General features: G+C 43.8%; 1 protein-coding gene across 1 annotated transcript in view; it reads right to left on the bottom strand.

Annotated features, from left to right (window-relative positions):
• Positions 1-22,222, bottom strand: part of PARP1 (poly(ADP-ribose) polymerase 1) — a 32,870-nt gene that overhangs the window by 4,773 nt on the left and 5,875 nt on the right. Inside the window, exons 5-18 of the mRNA XM_032103301.1 lie at positions 16,984-17,080; positions 15,441-15,557; positions 13,794-13,970; positions 13,228-13,369; positions 11,534-11,674; positions 10,572-10,814; positions 9,581-9,649; positions 8,709-8,841; positions 7,362-7,557; positions 5,942-6,070; positions 2,621-2,704; positions 1,676-1,798; positions 1,037-1,165; positions 229-327 (exon numbers count right to left, since the gene is read on the bottom strand). Of these exons, the coding sequence (XP_031959192.1) occupies positions 229-327; positions 1,037-1,165; positions 1,676-1,798; positions 2,621-2,704; positions 5,942-6,070; positions 7,362-7,557; positions 8,709-8,841; positions 9,581-9,649; positions 10,572-10,814; positions 11,534-11,674; positions 13,228-13,369; positions 13,794-13,970; positions 15,441-15,557; positions 16,984-17,080 (1,879 nt within the window). The remainder of the gene's footprint in view (positions 1-228; positions 328-1,036; positions 1,166-1,675; positions 1,799-2,620; positions 2,705-5,941; positions 6,071-7,361; positions 7,558-8,708; positions 8,842-9,580; positions 9,650-10,571; positions 10,815-11,533; positions 11,675-13,227; positions 13,370-13,793; positions 13,971-15,440; positions 15,558-16,983; positions 17,081-22,222) is intronic.

The raw sequence follows: 22,222 nt of genomic DNA, 5'->3' as shown, positions 1-22,222 counted from the left end.
AATTAAATTAAAATAAATATACACGAAAGCAAAAACACCTCATTAAGCTTAGATTCATCTCTGCTTAGACTTTTGCTATTCTAATTAAAAGGAAATGTTCTATCAAATCACCCCCCAACAGAGGAAACTGGGTAAGCTACTCAAAAAATATAAGGCAATTGCAAACAAGCAAGTCAACTTAGGATAGTCCATCCTCCCAAAGATAAAGCCCAGTACTGCCCAGCTTACATCCACAACTTTGAGGTCATATGCGTTGTGCGTAGCAGCATGAGTGTTCTTCACATATTGTTTGATAATCTTGGCTTCTTCTGAATCTTTGTCAACAACCTGTAAAGAGGCAAATGAGAAGTTTCCTCAGCACACAAAGTAGCAGCCATCTTACAACACGACAACATCCACCCTATGCTTTCAACTGCCCCCTTTAAACCTCCTCCACCATTTAGGTGGAAATACATTCCCAGCTAGAGAAGATGCACAGATATACAGACAGCCACAGAATGTCTGAGAAAATGCTGGAAACTGAGATGATTTTCGATTCCACTACTCAAAGAAGGGTCAGCCAAGGACTGAGTCCAGTCAAGCTTTCAACACCTCCAAGAATAGAGCCTCTGTGGCCTCTCTGGGCAACCTCTTCCAGTGTTTGACCACTGCTAGAGTAAACAAATTAAAAAACCCAAAACAAACAACATCAACAACAAAAGCTTTCTCTTTTGTTTAAACACAAATGCCTATATTTCAATTTGTGCCCATTGCCTCTTGTCACTGAAGCCACTGAGGAAAGTTTGCCTCTGTCTTCTTTCCTTCCTTCTCCCATCAGGTATTCCTAGATATTGATACAATATCCCTTGAGCTTTCTTTTCTCCAGATCAAAACAGCTCAGCTCTTTCTGCATCTCCTTGAACACATGCTCCAGTTCCTTAACCCATCTCGGTGCCAATACATCTGTCCAGTTACAGCTGAGGTGATTTGTTTTGCTGCAAACTAACAGGACATCAGCTTATATTCACAGCCACTCTTTGCCTTTTATTTCATTTACCTTAATATCTGTTTTAAGCTTTTCATAGTTGATGTCAATTGGGTCTTTATCTCCATCTTCATTTCCACCTCTGAGAAGGCTGTAAGCAACCTCAATATCAAGTAAGTTGTCCAACATCTGCACTTTAGCCTGAAGGATTTAAATAGGTTATGTTATGTTACTTAGGCCTTTGACATGTTCAGAGTAAGTCTGGGATACCCCAAATTTAAAAAGTTTATGACAATCACAGGCCACATGGTGCCATCTAATAACACAACAGCACTGTCTTTAAATACATATATGATGCCTGAAGACCTAAGGCATCATATATACACCCCAAAATATATTAAAATATACACACAGATATATACACGTAACATCTCTATCTTCTAATACCTTATGCATATAATTATTTACCCAGATATATGCACATAAACAAACAAAAAGAATCTGAAGAAAAATGAAGTTTAACCTCATGAAAGCATGAGGTTAAACTTGTTTTTCTTCAGAATATCTTTTTGTTTGTAAGGTTTGAACAGTTACTTTAACCTTGTGCTTTTATGAAGTTAAATAAGTGTTAAAACCTCACATATTCTCTATGCTAGATGTCTGACATCAAGACCTGTTGCCTGCCAACAACACACATTTTCCAGTCAATACCTGAATGTATTCCAAGTTATTTAGGAGAGGTGGCTTCTTCATCCCAAAGTCATGAGGAATCAGCGTATAGAAGCGGTTGGAGAGGTCCAAAATCTGGGATTCTGAACCACTGTCAGAAACTGCCTAGACAAGACAACAAGCACCAAAGAAAATTACTAAGTCTCCATAGCAATAAAAACACACAAGATACTTAAGGACTAACACAGGAGCAGCAATACAAACAGTGCTCGTGCTGAAACTCTCACAGGACTAAAAAGAGCAATTCTGTTCAAGTGTCTTGCATGCAGCAACCCACAGCATTTGCACAGAAATACACAGAATTGTGTATGAGAAAAATTCAATTGGGATTATGTTTCTGGAGTGCAAAATAAAGTCTTCAGGATCTGTAAGTGGTGCATATCCCTGTCAAGGTTCTGGTCTATTCTAACAACTGAAGAACCTCCTGTATCTATGTTTTGCCAGGGAGCCCTTGGCGAAAACAATGGGTTATGCTGGTACATTTTTGCAATCTGTACAGGTAATACTATGTAGTGATTCTGGAATGGTTCAGATCACAATGTGTAAATACAGCAACGTTATCAAACCAGACCCTTTCCTGTGTCAACCTTTATTCTCATCCTCTGACAGACTTCTCTGGGCTGGAAACACCAGCTCACTACTAGATGAAGGCACCAGCTTCATTTGCTCAACTGCCACTTATGTTTGGTGCAGCCTAAAGGTTGAGCTATAAAAACATGAAAGACCCAAGTACTGCCCACACTGGTACAACAGTGAAGAGAACTAACTGGTTACCCATGGAAGCCACATCCTCTTCTCCAGAGAGAAGGAGAGAGAAAGCACAGATCTTTATATGCACAGCTCAGCATTCACCCCACTCTGAGCCCAGATCAATTCCCTGAATTGCTCTGAATTCCCTTTTTGCTCTAACATCTCTTTCACGCTCACCTGCTGAACCTCATTCAGGATGGAGTATGCACTCTGGATCTGTCGCTTGCTCAGTTTTCCCAGTGGCATCTTCTGCAAGTCAATCTGATAAAGATATAAGTATTAAACCCAAATTTCGCTACATTTAAACCACTGCAGCATTCCCTCTCTGGTTTCTAGAGAACTAGTTTTTCCATGCTAATAGGACTGACCACACAAAGAATGGAAACATTTTAGACTCTGTGGATTGAGGAATTACATCAGAAGGACACACCATTGAGAAGACATCCTATAACCAAAGGAATACTGCAATAGGAAGCCAAGCACACATGCTAGGGCAACACAAAAATAGGACATTAAGTGTCTGGCATGAAGTTTAATATTAACCTCATGTCAGATGCATTCCTTGAACACATAAGTAACCATAGACTTAAGGCTGGCAAAGAAGCAAACTGAATGAAGTAATTCTTGTTCATAAGATCACCTGTGTCTCTAGGTACAATCCAGACACCCTCTCCCAACTTTACCCTACAATTATCAACGGTCAAATGCAAAGAGGCTGTGAGGTGCTTCATATTCATTTATGAAAAATGAGCCAAAACCCCTCAACTAAGTTAAAGCAATGGTCTTGGTTGCCCGCATTTATCCACTGATTTAATTTAGATGTTGGTTTTCTTTGTGTATTGATGGATCTTGGGAGAGTGCTGGAAATCCCTACATTGTTAAAGGACCATCTGAATGCAAAAACGTTAAATAAAAATCAAGCCCAGTGGAGTATTTTAGAAAGATTATACCTACACCCTCTAGACTCTTGACAGTACTTACCACACACTCTTGCAGGTCAAACTAGTTTTTACTGAAGTTGATGGATTTAAGATTTAGCTCATGGACAGAAGATCCTATGAAACCATGACTGTCACACACTGTCTGGCTAAGTCCCACATTATTTATCCACTATGGATCTAGGAAACCCAGCTGTATGCAAATCTTCTCTGCAAGATGAACTCAGAAGGCTCTTCTAAGCCACAGACACTGGAATGAAAGACCTGAAGTGATTTTGCATGGAGATTTCCATCTTGTACTGGGCTTAGGAACTTTCACCTTCAGTGACAGCTAAGCATACCTAAAGCCAGATACCAAGAAAAGCCAAGATAGGCTGCAAGAGGGAAGACAGGCTTCAAAACTGATCTTGACTTGGGGACATGAGAGGCACAAAGCCAAGATTAATACTCTAACGAAAACCAATCTGCAATAGATTTATAGCTCCCAAACTTTCGGGGCCAATACTCTCTTGCTGAGTACCACCTGTACCAATCTGTATTATGTCATTATTAGCTGAAAAATCATGCAGGACACATAAAAGTAAAATGAGCCACTTAACTTGGATGTGCAGAATATAATAACCTATAATAATTGTAATACCTATAATAATTGTAAGTTATATAAACTTGTAAACTAACACATATAATAACTAACACACAAACACTAACACTTAAAACATCCCCCAGTCACGTGATTTAGGAGCACAATTCCGACAGAGCCCACAAACAGCCAAAGGCTGGAATCTCCTATGACTCACGGGAGGTAGACAGAGTCCTCCAGAGCTAAGCTCTGGTTTAAAGCTAAACTGCACCCAAAGCTTTATCATTAGATGTGCCAAAGGAGCACAGCAGCCAAAGGGCTGGGCCTAAAACAACAGCACTAAAATTACTGCTAGGTGCACTGGGGGCAATGGGAAGAATTAGCTCTGCATCACAGATGTGTGCACCAGGATCATCACAAGACGCAAGGGAGATGTTTGCCTTCCACCCAGGCAAGGGAGGGCACAGCACTAGAGTAGACTCAGTCCTCTAACAAGCCATTTCATCTAAAACAATGACATAGGTAATTGTAATAAACTCCTGTATGCTTGGTGAGGTGAAATTCTTGAAAGCTAAGTTAGAAGCAGGAAGATAAATACATCAGATAAATCCATTGTCATGCAATGGAAAGACTAAGAATTTGCTACAGTTCTGGCAAAGCAAGAGGTGCCTGGATGGAACAAAATACTTATGATCAGGCTGATTAAAGGAACTAAACAGTCATTTCTGGAGGACACATAGAAACCACTAATCAGAAAAAATACTATTTCCTCTAACAGAAAACAGCTGTTCAGCAGCATCAGTACAGGAAGATAAATCTAATAGGAGGACTGGCCCATCTGGAGTCTCAGTTCTGCTATAGATCTGCAGATGGTGTGAATTAACATAGTTTCAAGAGGGTTCTACAAAACCAAATGACATGAGATGATGATCAGTTCAGAGTCTTTAGCCAGTTACAAAAAATTATTCATATTTTACAAGACTTTGATTTAAAACACCACTGAAGATATAGGAGAACATAATTAACCCAAGGTACTATAAAATGCTGGGCAAGCCATGAAAGCTTTCAGGTAAACTGCAGAAAATGGTGCAAAGCTGTTCCGAGAGGTAGATACACCAAATAATGATACAGAGAGCAAAGAGCAGCAACTTAAATATGAAGTCTTTGGGCAGGATAACTAAGCTGGCTGAAAAAACCTGAAATTTGTTATTTAGAATTAGTTTGAATGGCTGCCTTAAAACAAACAGCAGGATCTCTGCACACCAGTAAAACAGTGCAAGGAGAGACAGATCATGCTACCAAACCACTTTCTGAAGGCTTGATAGAAGGATTGATCAAGAAGTACGGAGGAAAGAAGAATGGATGAAAATAGAGTTTTATTAGAACAAATGAGAAATACAACTGAAACAATCTCAAGTCCACCCTGTGCAGAAGAGGATCTGGACTTTGATGAGACACTTCCATTAGTGCATGTATCAACTGGCAGCATTTCTCTAGTCTGAATTGCATCTCATTTGCTACCTAAATCCATGGTATTTGTGCACTTCCCAGCCCCGAAATGTGGCTCCCTGCTTAGAAAAAAGGAGTGTCACCACACTGGTTATCTGTATTAATACTTTAGGAGCATTCAGCAAACAGCAGTCACTATGCACGTGTGACTGGAGAAAAACACAAACAAACAAAACCACAGAATGATTACTGATCCCAGGACTGGCACACAATTCTCTCATAGGCTTGTTAAATTGAAGACATTGATAGACAAAGAATGCACCTGTGTTTTAAGAACTGCATGTGCCATTACTAAGTTACTACTTCCAGGGCTTGGTATATTCCAGACAGGCTCTTGCCTTTTTTTTAAGACAGATCTAAAACTCACACTTGACTTTTGGGAAGTATGAAGCACCCTGGATTACAAAGAACTTGCTTCTGTTTGTGCATGATGGAAGGTTAGAAGGGAGAAACGTGAATGTGTGTAGTCACCTCAAATTCCACCATTGCTTTCTTCATGCTCTCCACATCAAAGATCATCTTAATAAGATCTTGGATTGGCTTAGCAAGTTTTGATTTTGTCCCAGCACCTACTGTCAGTTTCCTGACAGCTTCTTCATCCTGAAAGGTAAAAATAGTATCAGAATTAGCAAAATCACAAAGGATAAAAGTAACAGGCTGGCTGCCATGGCAACAACTCAAAACCAATTTAGTGTGTGCATACTATGACTAGCCTGAAGTTCATGGGGAGCGTGGGACACTGCTTTGACATTCTGGAACAAAGTGGGCTTAAAAAAACCACCTATTCAGTAATTTGGCAGATGTTATTTCAAGAGATGGCACTGTAAAAAGCAAGCAGAAGGAAGAATGAAGGGAATAGGAACTCTCTTTGCATCTCTGCTTCACCTCAAGCAAGTATTAATTACTTTTTCTGCAAGCTTTCTGCTGCATAGAGACTTTCATATGAAAAAATGACTGTTTACTTTGCTGCTTTTATGACAAAATAGATGTAATAACTAGTTTCACCAAGTTTTTGTAATAAAAACTGTTGTAGATGTGTACGGGAATCATCAATTAGCCATAATACCATCCCAATGCCTTCATGGAGAGAGCCTTACACGAATAAATCAGCCAGGTGCTTTGAGTAACACTGTATATTACACTGAAACAGACACTTTGCCACTGCAATATTCAAATTTCCAGAATTTAAGCCAAGCTTCGAGTGCTTTGCACTGGAAGATGACATCCATTAATCTGGCCACAGGAAAACACAATGTCTTGAAAATATGTTCTCTAGCAACCTTATAGCTATTAACAGCATTCAACTATTTAGTCTGAAAATAGTTCAGGTTACAGGTATGCCTTTAAATAAACACACAAACCCCCACTGGAAAGAAGGAAGAGGATTCTTATTTAGCTTAGCTGTCTAAATAGCCAAATCTTACTGGCAGTGAATAATTTCTCTTTCTCAGCCTGCTCAATATGTGCATTAAGTGAAATGCTGCATAGGAGTTGCTTCAGCATTTGGGAGGATTTTGGAGGCAGTAGACAGATGAGTAGAATCTATTTTAAATTTAAAAAAAAAATACATTTTCAGACAGAATGTATGTGAACTGACTGCTGAACTAAATTCAGATTAATATCCTTAAAATTACAGAGCAAACAGGAACAAGCATTGAAGGAACATCAGATCTGATAACAGAAAAATCCTTAGTTTCCCAGCAGGTCTATTTTAATGGATGGTACTCCTTGATCTACAGCTCTCTCCTGTAGCAGAGAAAAGATGCAACAGCTGCACTTCATTCCCCTGGTTTGTTAAGTGCAAGTGATCCAAGAGTAAGCACAGAACAGAACAGCAACAGCGAGGAATCTCAACAATGCTCCACCTGGGAGTGGGGCATTTCAGGGTTACCTGTCCGTAATCTATTTCCAGTGGGTAGAATTTTTTGGGATATTTAGTGAAGTTCTTTGAATGCCAAGAATTGCCAGTTTTCTCTTCATACAAATTCAGGAACTGTTCGATGGCATCTTCTTTTGATGGCATCTGCTCCAGCTTGTTACTGCCGATTACAGTGCCCACACGGCCCCAGGATCTGAACACCCAGTATCTGGAGAAATGGAATGGGAGAAAAGAACAGGCATCAGCTACTCCAGTGCTATCAGCCATTGGCATACCACTAATTTTATGGAACACACTCACTTATCTGTGATTGTGGGAAATCAACAGAGGAGTCACCATATGTCCTAGAACTGGCATAAAAATGCCTAGTGTTAACACACCAGAACTACATCCCTGAGGATAAATGGGTGCCCAGCAGGAAAAAAGAGGCTAACATCTCTTCAATCTTAATGTTTTGCAAATACAAATCTTCAGACTATTCGGGTCATATATTTGAAAAACAAAGACAACGCATCTTTAAGCCCCGGGCCCCAGAGTTCAGCATTTTAGAGAAACCAGAAGTAAATCAAGTATTTGTTTGTACTTCTGACACCGCCTTGGGGGAGCTTCTGCAGTATTTATGGGGATACAATCAATCAACCTTTCCAATATGCCACATATGAAATGCAGGCACTGAAATCCCTCCACGTACTGAATCCCACACTTGATACAACCTCATACACGAGGCAGCAACAAAAGCTTATTACAAACATGGTAAAGTGCAATAAATCTGGAGCTGAACCACGGTCCTTGTTACCCTGGATTTCTGTGTCATTTATGTGCTTGGCAGGGGCAGTTTCATTTTAAAGAACCCTCTCAATCTCTTCATCTAATTAGCAATGCAACCACTGGACAGCTCTGCCATGCACCCAATGAGACTGGAAAGCTAAACACACGATCAGCTCCTGACTATTTCATGCATTTTGTTATGCTTCAGGGCACACAATTCAGGATTACACTGTGGTAGAACAGCCAGAATCTGGTTTTGTTTCCCAAGGTTACAGCTCTGCAATTAGAAGACAAAATTAACTTAGAGAATATGGGGGAAAAAACCCCACCTTAGGTTTTGTCAACACGACAAAGAATGTCTCCATGCAGATCAGATTTCTCCATGGGTGGCTTGTTTGGTAGGTTTGGAGAAGTTCTTTTAGTTTTTTGGGGTTTTTTGTTTGTGTTGTAGTGGGGTTTTTTTCAAGTAACTATACCAATCTGTTATCTCCCCAAAGACATTTTACTCATACTTGGCTTTTGGAGTGTCAAAAATCCAGTATTTATTAGAAAAAAGTGAACAAAAGTATTTTGAGGGAAAACTAAACTCACCTGTTCTCTCTGTCATCCTCTAGCAGCTGCAGTTTATAATAGGAATTTGTTCCTTTCACAATATCTACTAGTCCCAGGGTTGCACTGAAAATTTTCCCACCTTTTTCAAAGACATGAGCAGAATCCTCCAAACCTGCAGAGGAGAAACAAATTAGAACACAGAGGAGGAGGTTACTGTTTTAGCTCTCCTTCCTGCATTTGCACTCATCCAAGTGTTTCACGCAGCAGTGTGATTTAACAAAAATACTGCAAAAACAGTGACCACACAGCTCATTCAAAACTACTTGGAGCATGTTTTCCTTTTAATGAATTGTGAGCACACACCTTTAGATAAACTGGAGTGAACATCAACCCGAACTAGAGGGCAAAAAATTGTAGCCTTTGCTAGAGGATGATATAAAATCTAAGATCAAACACGGTGTGACCAGCAGAAGGAATCCTCAGGAGAGATGCAGCTCTGCAGGCGTCCCATTAGCAAATGGACCGAAAACCAAAGGCTGGCCTTGGATGCAGTACAAATTGTCAGAACATCCATGCACCACAGGTTTGGAGAGCAGCATCAGTAGATGCTCATGCCAAACCTGTGTCCTCTGCTGGCTGGGCCTTTATTCACTCCACTGACAGGAGATCCTAAAGCTGAACAAGGTGCATGCCTTAGTTTAAGTGGTCCTTCTGAAAGCTGCGCTAGAAAATCCTGGAATATCCAGCATCAGATGCCAATCAATATGCTTCCTTTGACAGCAATGAAGAAGGTTTAAAAATTCATGCTCCTTTATGGAACCCTCATCCTTTCACAGAAAAAAACATTTTGCAAACCATCACGCATCCTGAAGACTGTGGGTGGTGCAGGCACAGGCACTGTTATCACTCACCAGAATCAGGGTCTACTGCTGCTCCACCCTTCACTGTTAACTTCATTTTCTTTTCAGACTTGCTAGGTCCTGCAGTGAAAGACAGTTAATTTTTTTCTTAGGTGAGCAACACAGTCTGACTTGAATCAACCTTTAAAATCCTCAATTTGCATAATTATCACCCTAAGGTGAATCAGATTCCTGGTATATGAGCACACGGACTTCAACGGCTTTTTACTTAGTTCTAGCAGCCAAATCACAGCCCCCACCCCAGCAAGTAAATGAGAAATTAGATTTCCCCAGATTCTCTCTATTTCTTTTCTCCTGGCCCCAAGGGGTGGACTGTATAATTTTTTCACCTGCACTGCAGATAAACACAACCACAAATGTGAAATTGGGATTTAAAAACCTCACAGGAATGTTTGGATTCCCTGGGGATGCTACTGTGGTGAGACAGCCTGGCAATAACACACCCAACTGTATGACAGAAACCTCCACTTGGAGGACACAGAGAAGAGGTTCTGAAGGGAAGTGAGCAAATGTGATGGTTTTGTTCACCATCCAGGGTTAATAATGCAAGCTATCAATGGCACTGGTGAGCAATGCCACCAGTATTTTTCCTCCTGTTAAAAAGACCTGACGTGCTGGACCTCAGTATTTTCTCACTTTCCAACACCTCCTGGGTAGAGTCTGTCATTTTTGGTGTCCCAGTAGCTCCCTGGAGCTGCAACACTGAGCCAGACTGGCGGAGAAGCTGATGTGTTACAAGGAAGAGACTGGACTGATGGCAGGGAGCCTGGGCAGACTGAAGTGGGGGAAACAAGAGCCAGCTCAGGAGACAGTTTCATGTTTACTTAAAGCTAGTCTTGCCCTGATGTCCATTATATAACCTTACCGCGAGAAAAAGTGCAGAAAATTCAATAAAAGAGTAAGGACAGACTATACCCAGGTTTGCTTTGTGCATGCACAGTTCTGAACAGGTCTGTGGAGAAACAACTGCTTTGTTCCTCACCTTGTTCTTCTTTGACCTTCCCAGTGCTCTTTGTACTCGGGGGCTTGCTGCTCTTCCCATCCACAGCCATTTCCTCGTGCTCCATTTTCACCTCTGCACCCCAAGGTGAAAGCGCATGGAGAGACACAAGCTCCTGGAAGGCCTTGCTGGAAGATTTCACATCCTGAAGAAACGCCTCCGAGACCACACGGACTTTGGCCTCCTTCACTTCTTCCATCTTCTTGCTCATTTTCTCCACATCCTCTGCAGAGGCAGGATAGGAAAAGGAGAAAAAAATGCATCAGTGAGGTTTTAGACCTCAGCCTCTCCCTCTGGCCATGATTCAGGGCTCTGTAACACTTTGTGAAAGCACAGTTCCACTACATTTCGTATTCACCATGTTCTTTGGAGAGCCAAGTCCCTCCTTGGTTCAAAGCTGCAGCTTGGGCTAGAGCAGGAACACACCTGTTCTACCTGGCTGGTCCAGCTCTCCCATTCCCAGAGCTTGGCTGGAGCTGGACTTTCTGATGGATGGGAACAGATCTCCCACCTCAGCGGTCAGTGTGCACAACTCCAACACAGAACAAGAGCAGGCTCTAAGCTGCCAGCAGAGCAAACAAGTTGCCCTCAGGCACCCACAGTCAGCTCTGGGGTTTCTCCAAGGCAAGCATGGACACAGCCCCCAGCACCCCTCATCCCAACAAAGGTGGCTTGCACACCACCATGGTCTGCACACAAACTCCAGCTGCCACTGACCCAAGAGAGCCTTAAGGCACAGTCTGCCGGGTTAACTCGCTGGGTAAGCAAAACTCAAACAGCACACATCTGTCTTTACTTTTCCAAGCACACTCAGGCCATGTGTGCACATAAAACTCTCCCCCTAATCCAAACACTGATCCCCAGACAGCTCTGAGGACAAGTGTCCTCTGTAATCTGCTCAGCTCTGAAGCAGAGCCACCAGTAACCGAGGCACGGCTGCTCACTCTGTGTGCTGATGCACAGGGTGGCCTTGTTAGCTGTTGTTGTCATCTTTCCTCCCAGGTCCTCCACAATGCTCTTCACCTCCTCCTTGTTCTTTGACAGCTTCCCAACAACCAGGATCTTCATGTTGGTCAGTGGTTTGTCTAAAGGTTTGGAAATGACACGTTAGCAACAGGCACAGAGTCCCCTGGACAAACAGCAAGCACAGAGGGACAGCATCCTCCCCTCTCTGTACAACTGGCTCAGCTGGCAGGGAGATGAGGGGCCAAGCAGGTCTGACCTGTGCTAAGCAAGCAGGAGGGTGTTCCCCTTCCCAGAGGAAAGGCAACAAAGCTCTGCAGCTGCCAACAAACAGAAGGGATATAAGACAGGGAAATGGTATGTAGGCATATTTGCCCTTTTCTTGGTTTGTTAAGTAAAAAGAAAAAGAATCAGTCTGTTTTCAGCACTGTGCTACTAGGGACTGTGCTCTGCTTTCCTTTTCTTTTGATGCCTGGATAGCATGGGAGAAACTCACTGCCACATGAAAGCTCCTGCCTTTTCAAAAGGAAATCTTTTTTTGAGAGGCTGCAGAGAGAATCATCTCTCAAGCAACACTGTCCCAGTCTTGATCTTACGGACAATACAAGGTTCTATCATGCAAACCCCATAACAAGTCAGAAGCAAACTAGTAACCATCTGAGGCTCCATCATATTGTGTTAACATTGCAATTCAGGTTGGTTCAGGACATGGCAAGTGTCCAAGAGTATATATGCACTGCTAAAAGATAAATGCTATCAACTCTGATTGACCAGCCAAGGGTCGTGCTTCCTCTTCTCCCCTCAACTCAGATTAGTTGGGTTGTTAGCAAACAAAGCAACCTGGCTTTAAATCTAGTCAGCCTTTTGAGGTTACTTTCAGAGGACTCGGGCTGGAATCAATTTGCTAATCAGCAACAAGACCTGGGTTACTTTGTCTTCATCGCTAAAATAATACGATCTGGCTAAAGTTAACTGCAGAATTAGTCCCACCTTTTTAACCAAGTAACAAATAATGCTCTGCACCTGAAACTATGGCCAGAACTAGAAAGGCTGAATAAGAAAGAAGCCAGCATAGTTCTTAGCAGACAGACTTTATCACCAAAGCATGCAACTCATTCCAGCAACCTACAGGGAGTTTCTTAAGTCCAACTTTTTGCCAGTTTGTGTGCTGGCATATTTCCCATAAAGGGAGTCAGTGATTGGTAAAGCTAAATCTCAGTAATGATTTAGAAACAAAACAAACCCCTGAATAACCCTCTTGCCCTTAAAACCTAAAAATATGTGGAGTATCTGGCATTATGGACATCCCTGGATGGTCCCCAAGAAACCAAGCAAGGCAGCGTTTTGAAGCAGGTCTCCCCTGAGATACAATTTGCAACATCAGCCATTACCTTTCTGATTCTGCATACACATCATTTCCTCACCATCAAGAAACACCCAAAATGATCTGTGAGCAAACAACAGGACCTCAAGCCCATGACCACACGCAACCCAGCATATCAGGGCCTGCCTGTGCTAGGAAGATGAAGCACACGAGACACTTTTTTACCAGGAGAGCTCTGCTTGCTTGAGGGCAGGAGAACAGTGGGACTGTTCAGGGTGGCACGTCTGGCTGGGAATGGCAGCCTGAACAACATCCTGAACTCCACCAATTCATGCCCAGCCAGACACCTACCTCTGGGTGCAGACACGGTCTCTGACAAAGGAGCAGATGCAGAGGGAGGAGGTGCTGAGCTCACGGTCACAGCATCTGGAGAGAAGATCCTGTCCTGCTTCTTACATTTAAATTTCTTCAGGTAAGGAATCTCCCGAAACTCCTGTGGGATGGAAGCACAACCAGAGTTTAAAACCAATAAATATTATTATAAAATTTAAAGGATGAATCGAGCACTAGCCAGATGTTGGTATTTACTGCACATCTTGGAAATGATTTTTGAGATATTCACACTAAGCTGGACAAAACCTCACTTTACTGAGAAAACAAAGCTGGAAGAGGGTAAATGATGAGTTTCGAATGAAATCAGCAACATCTCTTTCAATTCAGTGCTGCTGGAAAAAATATGGTTTATTTATGCATTAGCTGCCTGCTCCTGGAGGGATGTGGCTGTGACAGGACTTGCCGCTGTCACAGCTGCTCAGCAGTGCAGCACACTCTGCTCTCTGGCATCCAGCACTGACTGCTGCTTGTTCAATCAGCTCAGAAATGTGCTTCAGAACATCAAATATGCAGTGAACACCCACCTTTGGGATTACCCAGTCTTTCCTGTTGGGAGTCTGTGTTTTAGCAACGCACTTGGTCCAGGCAGTGATATCTCCTGAACAGTAATAAGCATCACTCTTGAACACAAACTGCCCCTTGCACTCCTCGCAGGGCAGCAGAGCTCCAAACGCCATCCCATCTGCTACTCGGTCCAAGATCTAAAGCAACAAAGAACACAGAGCAGGTCATGGCAGGAGGAGGCTGGAAGCACACGCACTGTGCTACCCTGGGCTGCACAAGAACACAGCTGCCAGGCTGCTGGCACGCAGACAGACATTTCCAGCACATCACGCACACTCTGAGCATAAACCAAGCCTTCACCCGCATTGATGGATATATGATGCCTCAGAGGCACGGCACAAGGTTTCTCCTGCTCACACCCCTGGCTCAGTCTCTCCTCTCGAGGAGGAGGGAGGTGATTCTCCCCCTCTGCTCCGCTTTCATGAGACCCCACCTGGAAAACTGCGTCCAGATCTGGGGCTCCCACCAGAACAAGGACATGGACCCGCAGATGTAAGGCCAGAGGAGGGCCACAAAAATGACCAGAGGGTTTGAGCATCTCTCCTGTGAAGACAAGCTGAGAGATTGTGCAGCCTGGAGAAAAGAAGGACCTTTCAGAACCTAAGCAGGGTCTACAAGAGAGCAGTGAGGTTACTTTTTACACGGCCATGTAGTGACAGGACAATGGCTTTAAACTGAAAGAAGGTACATTTAGATTGGATATTAGGAATAAATTCATCATTCTGAGAGTGGTGAGGCACTGGAACAGGTTGCCCAGAGGATTCTCCATCCTTAGAAGTGTTCAAGACTGGGTTGGATGGCGCTTTGAGCAACCTGATCTAGGGGGTAGTATCCCTGCCCAATCCCTGGCAGGGGGACTGGAAAGAGATGATCTTTGGAGTCCTTTCCAATCTAACCCATTCTATAATCCTATGGTTCAGAACATACCTACCACACAGCACCTGACCAGGCTGCCATGCCAGAACAGCCAGGGAGAAGACCAGCTACTGCATCTGAGCACATGAGTAGGTAGGTGGGAATGTAGGCTCAGACAAGTCCAGGTTTTCTGGCCTAAGAGTATTCCATGATGATTTTGAGTCTAGACACTTCCCACACCCCAGCCCACACTCCTTTAAAGAGTCTTGATAAATACAAATACTTAAAGCAGTATGTGGCTCTGAAACAGAGCAGAGTTTCACAAGTTACATAGACCGAAACGGACTCTTTTTAGAAAAGAAACTGGGAAAGAATTTGTACAGTTTTTGCTTCATTTTGCATAATTTAACAGTGGAGGGAGGGAATGTGCAGTGCCTTAACTAACCTGCTCATGAAGAGCCAGCACCAAAAAAATATATGGACCACTTTGAGAATAGCAGAATAAAAGCACTACACCACGACTACGGTGCTGAATTCAGCATCACTCACCACCACACCGCCCTTCACAAGCAAGTGTAACAGCAGTACCAGAGTCCTGGGAGAGAAGGACTGGGCTTTGCACCAAATCTCTTTCTCAAGTGTTATGTTAGGAACATTCTTCAGACTCATGGACCTTGCAGCACTATTGGGTCAGGTCAGCTTCACCGATTCCAAGACCCTGCACACACGCAGAGCAACTACAACCAACTCACGGCATTCTCCCCGGAGGGGACCTCCTGCTTGTTGGCGATCAGCAGCTCTTTCAGGTCATTAGTGGAGCAGACCTTCCTCAGCTCATCCTTGATGCCCCAGATCAGCTCTGTCTGCTCCTGTTGACATAACCCAGCAGCTTAGAAAGCAATTGATTGCAAGTAGCTAAGAACATTCCTAAAACTACAGTATGTACACAAGGTTTTAGCAAATCCATGTTATCTTAAACACAGATTGCGAGATTAAGAGCTCCAAGAACCAGTAACTTTACCAAAAGGGAGAGTCACACACTTTACCAAACACCTAAAACAGATCCTTAAAATCACATCCTTCAAATATCGCTGCCCTTACTTAGAAAGCTCTCAACATTCTTTGCAAATTTCACCTACCCAGCTGACACTGAGAACAGTGGGGATGTAGCTGCATTTGAGCCTTGCATCAAAAACAAAAATCAGAAATGCTGATTGCCACTGTACTTTTAAGATAACTAAGCATTAGAGGAATTTCTACCAGAACAGACACCTGCAGCAGTGCACAGGAGCGTGCACATTCTTTTGGGCCTTTCTACAAAACTTGAAAGGGTTAGGAAGCAAAGAAGCATCCTAAAATATCTCAGATGGTTTCTGAATATTATCCACTGGCTACAGTTAAAATGTAGTCTACCCTGGAAGAAGTGGTTGATGGGTTAAATGGTCTAATTTTCAGTGATAATGACCATGCTTGATGAAATGCTGTTAAAAAAGTGAACCCAAAGCTAACCGTGATCCACAAAATGCCTCGATCTGTCCTAAACATCTCCCCTGCAGCAGCAAAACCTTAAAAACATCTCAGCTGGGATTTTTGAAAATTAAGGTGCTGCCAACGCAACAAAAGAGAAAACTTTTGTTCAAAGCCAGACATGCTGTTTCTCTACAGCTCCATTAAGATTTCAACTGCAGCAAAAGCAGCTTGTTAGTTTTTTTTCTTGAGAACTTTCAATAAATTCAAAATTCCTGAAGCTCTACTGGGAATTCTTCCCACAATATTCTAGAAAGTGAAAGGTAGAAAGCTGTGATCTATCACAATTTGTACCCGAGAACTGAACACATCTCCCCAGAGGGTTAAAAAGATTTGATTTTTCAGTAATCTAGTTTTACACTTTATCTATTTAATTTTTACAATGAACTATTTATTGTTTTCCAAGCTTTTCTGCAACAGTGCTCGGGCTCCAAGCTCCAGCCACCACAGCCACATGACATAGGAAGGAGCACAGAACCAGCCTCTCAGAAGAAAGGCATTTAACCTAATCTATTTAAATCCAATAAGCACAAGTCCTAGAGAACACCCTTCCTGTCTTTTGAGAGAAAGGGGCAGGGTGAACTGCCTTCAGCAAAGCCTCAGTGACACGGCACCTCCTGTGCCAGGACACAAGGAGCGTCTGTGCTGCAACTGCTCTCTCTGGGTACAAGGTACTGCTTTCTCTAGAGGCTACAGCTCTTCAGTGAGTGCCTGACACTGCACTCTTCCAACAAAGCAGTTCTTAGGTTGTGAGCAGCTAAAACTCACCTTCAGCTGTTTTTCCTGCTTTGATTCTTTCTCTTTTTCTTTTTTCTGCTTCTTTTTCGCAGTCACGTTTCCATCCACCTCTTCTCCTTTCCTCTTTCTAATAGAGAAAAACAAAACAAAACCACACACACATGAAAGGAAGTTATTGCAATGGCTGTCCAGCAGTTACCAGAGCTCAGATTACTGACTGCCACTATCTGCAGAGACTTGAATATCCTCAGTGTGGGCAGGCAAACCCATTTTTCAAATTCCTCAGTGCTAGATTATAGACATGCACTTGGCTCTGCAATGTGAGCTGCCTCAATCAGGTCAGTTACACTTGAGAGGTTTTCCACGGGGTAACCATACGGTGTGGGAGAAGAGCACGTGAAAGACTGCAACATTCTCAGGCATATTCATCTACACCTGTATTAGTTACACCAAAGGCATACCTAAGGATCCCTGAACAGCTCTCCAAACGTGGGGAGGTGTAGCAATGCAGGTTAAAAGACCACAGTGCCTTTCAGCTGAATCAACAGCTTGACCAGCTTAGACAGCCCATACTGAATTAAAGGACAGCAAACACGGTAACTTTAAGGAGCTAACACACTGGGAAACTAGGTATTTCCCATCTAGTTTCTCTTCAGCCTGGAATTAAGTCAGGCCTCTGAAATCAAACAGGTGCAAGTTTCTGCTTGGAAAATGCTTCCAGGCTCACAATGGTTTTGTGATGTACTGTTGGGAGTTGCGTGTGTGTAAATTTATTGCTATTTGCTAGGCCTTAGAGCTGAAGGGAGAAGTTACAGAAAACACTACTCAAGAAAGACTGGAAAAAGAAAGCCAAATGAAAACTGGGGGATTTTGGCAGACTTCAATATGACAAGGGACCTCTGAAAAAGATAATTTACATTTCCAGAGGCATGTCATCCCCTTTGTCTGCCTGGAGTGTGTGTTCTCCTTGTGAGGACACCAAAGGAAATTTTGCCCCAGCTGAGGTAGGACAGGCCTGCAACTCGAGGCAGAGCATGAACACAGCTTGGATCTCACACTCCATTTTGATAGAGCTGCTTTCAGTTACAAAACATCAGCCAGGTTTCTTTTTAAGAAAGCCTCTCTCAGCTTTGTAAGCTGTGGCTGATGGTTAAGTCATGAAGTTGGCATGCTCGATTGCTCTCCTACTTGCAATTTTAAACAGTTCACTTTCTAGGACTTTGCTCCCATTAAGACTAACTCTGTATGACAGCTATAAAGATGCTGCAGGAGGATGTCAAGAGGCACTCTCCTCCCAGAGACTCCTGCATGAGACCTGTAAGTTCTAGTAACTCTCCTGGCCCTAAAATTGGGCTTACTGCTCATTTTATTTGCAGTGGCCACAACAGCCCATCATTAGCACCTCTGACCAAACTATAGTTCAGAGCACTTTGAGGGGCTGGTTTTGCAGAAGAGCTCATCTTCCAGCTGTGCCCCTGCCAGGTGCCATCAGTGAGCAGGGGCTATGCTGTACATCTCCCTGCCCCATGGAAACAGACACACTCTGCTGCCAGCAGCTGCTTGAGAAAAACTCCATCCTGTGTTCTAAACCATGCAAGTGGCAACCAAGGTGGCAGGACTGACTCCAGCACGCACAGAGCAGTGCCTCCAAAAGTCCTTAGGCTAAGCACGTCCTCTCTCCTCCTTGGCTGCAGCCCCTGCAGGGAGCAAGACCAGAGCATCCACTGAGCCCCACCAAGAAGGCAGTGATCTCCTCAAGTTTTAACAGAGCCAGGGGTACACAACAGAATCTGTAAAACACTGATCAGCCTGAGTACAAAGCGTTCTGCTTCACCTTCCCGAACCAGGGGTTTAATGAGGCAAGTGCTTAGGAAGGGTGCCCAGCCCCGCATATCTGCAGAGTCGGCTGACAGTCAGGCTGCCTCCAGCAAGCCAGCACTCACTCCCACAACGTAACTTGTGTCCTGGTCTCCAAAAGGAGAAAATCCAGCCCAGCAGCCGCTGGAAGGCAATCACTCTGCTGAGAGACCCTGTGGCCCAGGGAAAGCGTCCAAATTCCAGCAGCGACTCACACTTTTGGCAGCTTCTCCTCCCAGTCAAGGGGACAGCAGTTGCTCTGGAAGACAGAGTGATTACTGTACCTGCTCCAGCCACTGGAACAAACCACGGAGTGGGAGGGATCATCCCAGCTGCAGGGAGGCATAAAGCTGTTGGTCACCACCTTCTCTTTTGTGCCTGGCTATGCCCAAGGTTAAAGCAAACACTAATCATCTTATGTCTCCTGGAGAAGGGAATGGCAAAGCTGAATTCATCCTGCATCTTCCCAGAACAGCACATTTTAGAACAATCAGTAAAATACACCCTGACTGACACATATCAAGAAGACACACACAAGGGTCTTCCATCCTTGAGCCCCAACACTGTGTGCTGCTCACAGCCGTGGGGTGCTACTGTGCACACCCTTTCTCCTGCTGGGGAAGGGACAGTCTTACACCTCTGACAGGCACAGCTCAATACCTTGCCTGGAAGGACTGGTACTTCCCTGGCAATGCAAACCACTTCTCACCTTCATGGAGAACACACAAGATTTATTCCAACTTCAGAGAAGATGAAGAGGGAAGTGAACTGTCCCAACTCTAGCGTGGCCCTTCTTGACCATCTACTCTATTTTTCATGTTCCCCTCTTCCCCTCCCTACAATGAAAAGGTGGAAAGGACAGTCACAGCAACCCTGGATAAAGCAAGCAGCCCACGAAGGGAGGAACAAGAACTCCCCTTTTCACCTCCCTGTAAAACACTGCCAGACCTGAGCACTTAGCATTTGCCTCAGGCAACCTCTGCAGCTAATCCAGTGCTGCATAACATCTCCAGAGTGACACTTTGCTCCTGTCCTGGGCAGCAATTCCATCTAAACAAGTGAGGCAGAAAATACAGGAAGTATTACAGCTCAGAGCAGGAGGGCAAAACACACACTACCAAAGAAATACTGTCAAAAAGAGCTCACAAGCTGCTACTGTATTTCCTACACCAGCATACAGGCACTCACTCCACAGAGAAGCCACAGGCAAGGACACAAGAGCCTCTTTTCCCAGGTCTGCAGAGTGCTGCAGACAGGACAGCCCATAGCCCAAGGGAGGGCTGCATGTCTCACCCAGAACTGGCTGAGGAAAGGAGCCACAACCCTTGCAGTAAATCTTCCCATATTTGGCCTTCACAAGGATTTTCCAACTTATTCTTGGTAGCCCTGCTCGGCACCTCACCTCTCCCATCTGGAAAAGGCACATCACAATGCCACTCTTACACAAAGGCCTCACAGGGCAGTCCCAAAACCTGAGATTCTCCTCGGAGTATGGGCTGGACATGCAGTAGCAGCACCTGAATTTGGATGTGTCACATCTGAGTTGCACAGACTTCTGAGTCAAAATATAATTTGAACACAGCACAATTAGAAATATCTTTAAAGATCATTTTGAGAATCTCACTTGCAACAGACACTAACATAATTTCTGCAAGTGGCTGTAAGTTCTGTTGTTAATTTCTGTTATCTCATCGAATGCACAAGGTGAATTATCTGAGGCAACTGCATCTCATTCAAGTTTCTGGAGTGCTCTTTTGGCTTCTCCATAACTCCTGTGCTTTCTTGGCAGCCAAATCACCAGATAGTTAGCACACCACACCTCTCCACTCATGCTGTTATTTACACTCTCACTCATGCAGTTTGTTTGACAGACAGCTATTTTTCCAATTGACCCTTACCACCCTTGGCTCAAGCACACAGCCCAAACAGCACAAGGTAGTGGAGCATAAGAGCCAGGCAGCAACTTCACAGTTGAGGGGCTTGTTCAGGCAGTGCTCAGAAAGCAGGAAAGATGAGACATCCTGCTGCTTTTCTGGTGTGAGATCCTGGTTCACATTACTCTACATCACCAGCGTAAGCTTTTTTTCCACTGCAATTCTAGGCTTTTATTTACACAGTGACTTGGCAAACTACTTTGTGGCCTTTCTTTACAAAGCCTTCATATTTTGCATCCCAGAAATGGGCCAGAAAAGCAGAGTCAGGACAGACAAGAGAAGCACTTACACAGTCAAATCTCTAGAGCTTTGCTGAGGACATGGGAGAAAACTACAAATAACCCTATTAAACTCACTGTTCTAGGACAAAGCAGAACTCGCATCTCAGCACAAAAAGCAAAGGACTACTTGAAAAGCTCTAAGTGCATTAAAATACTGCACTTCTGCTTACACCAAGCAATGCACACAGAGGTAAAATCCCTGCATGGAAACACAGCAGGCTGCCCAACAGATGCACACAGATCCTCTTGGTCTCTGCCAGTTCAGCTGAGTGAGATGAACAGAATAGAACCTGGCAGGGCTCTGGCCAAAGCCCCCATCCTGTGGCACTGCAGGACCCTCCCCACATCACTGCCAAATGCTTCTGGAGCAGTAGCTTGCCAAGCAACTGCACACCATACACATCAGCTGCACATCTGAAGGACCAATACTGACAGAGACTGCACAGATTTGACATGGCCACACATTTGACATGGCTTGTCGGAACAAACATCAGCCTCACTGGACATTTTCACGGTGACTCCTTGCAAAAGCAAAGCTGAATTCAGCCTAAAATGTACACAGAGAAGCCCAATGTTTTCCAATTACAAGATCTTTCTTATTTGTAGGATCCAGATATACCCTATGTTCCTTCCTCCCCAGGGACAATGCAACACTGGTTTGTGTTACGAAGGTTTGTGTTTGACTCTAGGCAAAGTCATTTCAAGAACAAGTAACAAAAGCCTTCATTAACAAAGAAAGATTCACAAAGCTAACAAGTCACCTGGAAACACTTCTCTGTCAGTAAATCTCAATGCAAGGCAATGAAATTTCAGACACACTATAACAGATTCAGCAAACGAAAGCATCCAAGTGTAAGCACTACATGGCCAATAAACACCATTATCAGATTCAGTGCCTGTCACAGATCAGCAGCTCATAGACAAGAAATGTCAAATCAATTCTCTAACAATTCTCTTGAGCAGAGAAACCATTGCTGATAACAGTATCACACAAGAAGATGCAGAGCCCAGTATCCAGTTGTACTACACAGACATTATTTTATAGTTGAAAGCCCTACATCAGCCCTCCAAGTCACAGCTGCAGGTCTCTGCATTTCCTCAAGGCAGTCACGGGGGGCAACTGGACTGCATGTTCCCAGGGACAGAGAACGTCTGTTGTCATCTGCCTGAGGCCACAGGAAGAACCAAACCCTCCTA

Source organism: Corvus moneduloides, chromosome 3 (assembly GCF_009650955.1).
Source record: "Corvus moneduloides isolate bCorMon1 chromosome 3, bCorMon1.pri, whole genome shotgun sequence".
NCBI classification, from domain to species: Eukaryota; Metazoa; Chordata; class Aves; order Passeriformes; family Corvidae; genus Corvus; species Corvus moneduloides.
Note: the sequence above shows the minus strand (reverse complement) of the source record. Positions and strands in the feature narration are given on the sequence as shown.